At 41.6% G+C, this 6,472-nt stretch overlaps 1 protein-coding gene across 1 annotated transcript in view; it reads right to left on the bottom strand.

Moving 5' to 3' along the window:
- The window catches only part of GPR37 (G protein-coupled receptor 37 (endothelin receptor type B-like)), a 70,023-nt gene that overhangs the window by 17,868 nt on the left and 45,683 nt on the right, over window positions 1–6,472 (bottom strand). Inside the window, exon 2 of the mRNA XM_006764313.2 lies at window positions 5,611–6,472. Within this exon, the coding sequence (XP_006764376.1) occupies window positions 5,611–6,472 (862 nt within the window). The remainder of the gene's footprint in view (window positions 1–5,610) is intronic.

Here is a 6,472-nt window from a genome sequence, read left to right as displayed (position 1 = left end):
TGAGCATGGGCATCCTCCCCAGTGCTGAGTCCAATTTGTACCATCTGTGCTCACCAAGTGGTAAAAATTATTATCCTTCTTCCCCAGGTCTTCTAAAGTTCCTACTGAATCACTACCAATGCCAGCCTCTCCCCAATCACCTCTGTACACAGGTGTGAATGAACCATCACATCAAGAAAGTGCTCATACACACACATACACAATGGAATATTATTCAGGCATAAAAAATAATAAAATCTTTCCATATGCAACAGCATGGATGGGTCTCATAGAACTACCATATGATCTAGCAATTCCACTTCTAGGAAATTAGCTAAAGAAAACTAAAGTACTAAGTTGAAAAGATATATACACCCTCATGTTTATTGCAGCATACAATTGCCAAGATAATGGAAACAACCTCAAGGGCATTATGCTGAGTGAAATAAGTCACACAGAAAGACAAATACTGCATGACTAAACTTATATATAGAATCAAAACAAAACAAAAAACCCAAAATTAAAAAAACCAAGTCATAAACTGATTGATGGGTGCCAGAGGCAGGAGTAAGGTGCAGGGTGGAAGAGATGATTAAAGGGGGTCAAAGGTTCAAACTTCCAGTTATAAAATAAATGAATTATGGATGTAATGCACAGCATGATTATAATAGCTAATAGTACTGTATCACATATTTGAAAGATGCTAAGAAAGTAAATATTAAAAGTTCTCATCACAAGATTGGCAACTATGTAAGGTGAGAAGTATTAACTAGACCTGTTGTGACAATTATTTTACAATGTATATAAATATCAAATCATTATGTTGTATACCTGAAACTAATATAATGTTATAGTCAATAATACCTCAATAAAAATAAATTATGGATAAAATTTTTAAATGAGAAATATTAAAAATAACATGAAAACAGAAAAAACATGATAAAGCATACATTGTAAATCAATAAGAGGGTATGTGATAAAAAAAAGAAAGAAAGGAAAATAGAAAACAAATAAATATAAATGAAGAAAAGGCAAAAGCTAGGTAATAAAAGAAGATATAATCTCAAATAATTTTTAGAAGTCTTGTGGTCAAGAGGAAAATGATTGGGAAGAGACGGGTTTTGGAGAAAGTTTAAACAAATGTTTGATTTCTTTAAACCTTCAATTGTTTAAAGTTGTAATGTTCTTCACTAATCTAAAACACTTTGTGATTTTAAGAACATAAAATATAACTTATAGAACTTTATTTGATCACGAAAATAATTATGTTTTTAAAGTGCAGTTGTCTAGGCTTATTGCAATTTTAAAAAAAATTAATGAGCTAACAACTATAGAACCTTACTGTCAATTTATGAGAAACAAGATGAAACTTCTATAATAATAAAAGCATGATATGCTAATTAGATCGGACGTCCTTCTGGACGACCTTCCAGATGAAGCAGGGGCTGCGAGGGAAGCCTGGGTCCTGGGTGCCAGAGGGAAGCTGGTGCCAGCAGCCGGGGGAAGGATGGCCTACTCTTGCACGATTTTTGTGCATCAGGCCTCTGGTAATAATATAAGAAGCTATAAATGCCATCATATACCAATTGATGCCTATTATTTTATTATCATCTATTGAATATAGAAATACTTTTTAAAGATGCCAAAGAGCAGAAATAAAAACGAATGTAAAAACAAACAAACAAAAAAAAAACCGAATGTACTTCAGGAACCCTTTTGCCTCAAAGATGTTAGTCTAATAGTAAACATCAACATCAAGTGTTGAGACAAAGAGTCTGATTGCCACTGACTAGGTATATATACTTAGGGTGGTCATTTCTTTTCTCTGAATCTCATGTTTCATCTTTAAGATCAAGGAGTTGGATTAAGATGCCATCTGATTATAATTTAACATGATAATTCAAAAGCTACTGTGGTGAAGGCTGTGGCTCCCCACCCAGATTGCCGCCCTAATGAAGTGCTGATTCACCCAACCACTAGTGCTACTGGTGGTTGATGGCTTTTAAATGCATCCCTCTTTAGAAATTGCCCTTGACCAAAGAGATCCACTCAGCTCAAGGTTGTGCCCCCTTTCTGGGAGCCACTTGTATCCAATGACTGGTCCATTAGGGGACATAAAGTGTGGGTCCCCAGGCCTCAGTTCAGGATATCTTGGCAGGGCCACCTCAGACCTAGAGCTCCCTGTGGTCATGGTGGCATCTGCATCTCAGTTCAGCTTCTTCTGCCCAGCCCCGCATGCTTCATTCCCTACTAGGTGTTGAACTTGAGTGTGTACCCAACATACTTCCTGCAAACAAATTCCCACATTAGGGTCTGTTTAGGGGAAAACCTGACATGGAACAGACACTAAATAAATCTCTGTGACTTCTGTGAAAATAACAGTGCCTCCTGGAGGCAGAAATGCTTTATTTGGGGTTTTGGACTGTACTTATTGTCATAATCAGGAAATATGAAGCTGTTGGTAGTCCAATACAATAGGTCCTTGGGTTAAGTCGGAGATCTGTTCCTACAGTGCGACATAGCATGATTTTCACCATAAGTCGGAACCCACCTACATAAGCACCTACGTCACTCACATGGAGCACATACACAGCAGTAATGAAGTGAAACAGTAAAAGAATTTAAAAGAAAGATAACAATTCCTGACCTTTACTTGTGGTAAATAAATAATAAAAAACATAAAGCACATATGTACATACGTCGAAATGACAGAACTTTTTTTTTAATAAATAAATGGGAGATGGCGACATAACCATGAAACGACGTATGTCGAGAGGACTGTCTGTAATTATTTTCACTAAGCATGATAAAACATTATAAAATTATTTCAGAGAAATAAGATTAGGTAGGAATGTAGAGAACACATTTTACATTTTAGATTAAAGACTGAGATTTTCACTCATAGTTTAACAGTAAAAATATATATTGTAGTCTGATTTTTCAATTAAAAAATTAGTAAATCTTTTCCCCCCAAAACCTTTGCTTCTCTAGGGAAAATAAAGCCTGGTACCAATAACTTTTTTTAAGTAGGTCTATAAAGAAGAAAAAATACAGAGACCAAGAAATAACCATCTATATATATATAAAATCAGGTAATATGCAAGTTAGCGGGGCATCACAACCGCTCAGGAGGAGGCTGCATCAGGACTGCTCAGGAGGAGTTGCGTACGCAGATGGGCGGGAGGGGACTGGGTGCCACCCCCAGCCCCAGAGGACACACACCAGGGGTCGGGGTATGCTCTGAGCAGCCACAGCGCAGCTCAGAGCATGCCCTCACCCCAGCGGACACACACCAGGCGCGAAGCATGCCCCCGGTGGGTGGCGGCAGCAGCCAGAGCAAAGCAGCCCCGGTCCCAGATGCCAAAGCAGCCCATGTCTTGAGTGCCAGAGGGAAGCCAGTGCCGGCAGCCAGGGGAAGGAAGGCCTATTCTTACACGAATCTTCGTGCATCAGACCTCTAGTCTTTATATATAAAAGGCTAAGTATCTGACCCTACATCTGTCAGACCAACCAACTGGCCAGTACATATGACCAGCACTGGCAATTTAGAAATAAATGTTGACTCGCACATGTGCAGTACATAGAAAGCTCTCACTGGCCCCAGCTGCACGTGTGTGTTTTGATCGTGAATTTGGTTGTTTTTGTTGACATTTCTATTACAGATCAAGGGCAAATATTTCTTCTAATTAATTTCCATGTGCACGAATCCATGCACCGGGCCACTAGTGTTAATAATAAGAGGTAAAAACAAGTATTCTTAAGGAGCAGAGAATTAAATTGGAAGATGAAATCACAGGAGATATTTTTTAAAACTTCTTAGAATTAGAAAAATGAAAACCCATACATAATAAATACCATCGCTCACAATTTATAGGTCTCATTAATTTAACCAATTTTTGTGTGAATTCGGATGGAATTCTTTACTTTTAAAGTTTTTTTTCCAAGAACTTTGGTAAAAATGTTTCTTTCCCCAGTTTCTTTTCTTCTGTCTTCTTTATTACTTTTTCCTCTAATGATAAAGGTTTCTCCATGTCCAATACATATGCCTTTTATTGGAGTAACTCTCCTGTTTATTTTACAGTTTACTGTTGCCTCTTCTTTACCTATTTTAATTTCTTCTACATTCTTAAACAAAAGAAATTTTAAGTTGAAATTGACCTTGAAAAGGCAATTGGTAGACACATATTCACCAACATAAATTCAACTACCTCTCTGCAATTCAACATTGAATGGTCTACCAAATAAACTGGATATTTCAGAGTTCCTTGGAGCTTGGCAACAAGAGAAATCCTGGATCCTGGTAAAGTAGGAACAGCTGATTTAGCAAGCACGGCCTGATTCTGCATCTGATCCCTGCCAGGATAACACAGGGTCTTATTTACTGTCTCTTGTCTTGGTCCTTTTAAGTAGGTACTGTTTCTGTGTACTTATCCCCTAGCCTCAGGCCCTGGGACAATGTTGAACATAGTGTCACTGGCCCTGGTGCCAGACGGGATCAGGGGCTCCGGAATATTTACAGTTTCCCTTCTTCTGCTTCCATAAATGAAACAAGCAGTATGAATGGAGGAAATCAAGGGCCAGCTGGCTAAAGACACAACTGGCAGCAAAGCACTTGGGCTCCTTCCAAGAGCTGGTGTTTAAAGAGAGGCCATTTAAAGAGCACATTCCAACTGCCATAATAACAGTGCAGGACACTAGCTGTAGGGTGAAACAGTCAAATTTTACGCAGAAAAATTTTTGTTTCCAAAGTTTAGAACCTATTATATGCCCCTCTTCTTAAAAAATCTTCTAGTTTTAGAGTCAATCCCTTAAAATAGTCAATGGCAAATGGCAAACATATATACTTTGAGAATGTTAAATAAATTCTGTCCCCGGATGGCCAAAGTGTTATTTTTGCTTACGCTCATTCATACAAAATAAATGAAAGTATCGAAAAATTGAGAAGGAAACAAAGAAACAAGAAATGATATGAGAGTTTAGATGGGACAGCATGGCAGACAGCCAAAGACACTTAAACTAATTTAGGAGGTTATTAATATATCATGAGGCCAACTGAAAAACAAAGAAAGGCAGATTTCCTTTGCTGAATAAAGTATTACTCCTATTTTGATATTTAAGAAAAAAATGCAATAATCTCTTGAGGGGGAAAATCATCTTGGAGCCTGGAAATCTAGAAGATGAATTATACAAGTTTTTTCTTGCTGGATTCTGATCATGACAACCATGCACTGGCCACTTATTAACTCTAGAATCTGCTTGGTGCCAAATCAGAAATATATGTGACACTATATTCAGGGAAATAAATTTAAAATCAAAACAATTCTACACATTATGAGATCATAATTATTGCACAATCTGGGAGCAGATGAGTTTGAAGGTGAGTGAACAAAGCTACCCCTCTTGATAGATGATAGATGATAGATAGATAGATAGATAATAGATAGATGATAGATAGATAGATAGATAGATAGATAGATAGATAGATAGATAGATAACTGGCAAGAGAAATGAAGGAGGGACCCCCCATGGGACTTAGCAGTCAGGTAGGTACCTCGAGCAGCAGTTCTGATACTATAAAACCCGGAAATGGGTAAAGCCAATAGTTTCAGACCCTCTGGAAGGCATTATTACCTCGATGTAGGGCACAATCTTGCAGGAGAAATCTTCCAGCAGCCACTTCTTTGTCAGCTCGTGAAAGATGACGAGTGGGAGGCAGAAGAAGATGATGAGGAAGTCCCAGAAGGCCAGGTTGGCCAAGAGGGAGTTGGAGATGCTCCGCATGTAGTAGTTATGACACACGATGCACATCACCGCCAGGTTGCCAATGATGCCGGTCCCGAAGATCACCACCGACAAGCACATGACCGCGTAGGCTCCGTAGGACTCCTGGGTCAGCGGGTAGAAGGGGTTCTTCAGTCGCAAGCGCCGGTTTGTGCTGTTTCGCGGCCGGGGATCCTCGCCTTCGGGGACCCCTTCCCCCGAGGACCCATTCTGAGCCAGCGCCCTTCCGGGGGGTGCCATCACCCGCCCCTCGTGCCCCAGGGGTCCACTGCCCGTCTTGGAGGGGGAGTCGCGGTGGGAACCCCGGTGTCTCCCGGCTCTCCTCGGCCAGTAATAAAGGTCGCCGGCTCCGGGCTCGGTCCTCACGCCGGGCTCCTGGCTGCGCCCGAAAATGCCAGCGCCTCTAGGACCCTCCTCCTTTTCCTCCGAGGTCTGAAGGAAGAGCTGGAGACCAGCGGGGTTCCCTCTCCCCAAAGGTCCAGGGGGCTCGGGATCCCCGGCACCTCTCCACCTCCAGGCGCCAGGCGGTCTGGCTGGAGGTCCCAAGGGCTCCGCCGCCGACGCCTCCGCCCCTCTGCCCTCACCTGGGTCACCGCCCCGGGCCGCCGGCAGGTCCCACGAGGGCGCTCCGCGCGCCGCTGCCTCCCGCTCCCCGTCCCCGGGCGCGCGGCGGGGCAGGTCTCCTGCAGAAGGACCCGGTCCCCCGGCGTCC

This window comes from Myotis davidii, unplaced genomic scaffold (assembly GCF_000327345.1).
Source record: "Myotis davidii unplaced genomic scaffold, ASM32734v1 scaffold179, whole genome shotgun sequence".
Classification (NCBI taxonomy): Eukaryota; Metazoa; Chordata; class Mammalia; order Chiroptera; family Vespertilionidae; genus Myotis; species Myotis davidii.
This window is presented reverse-complemented; position numbering and strand designations above follow the sequence as displayed.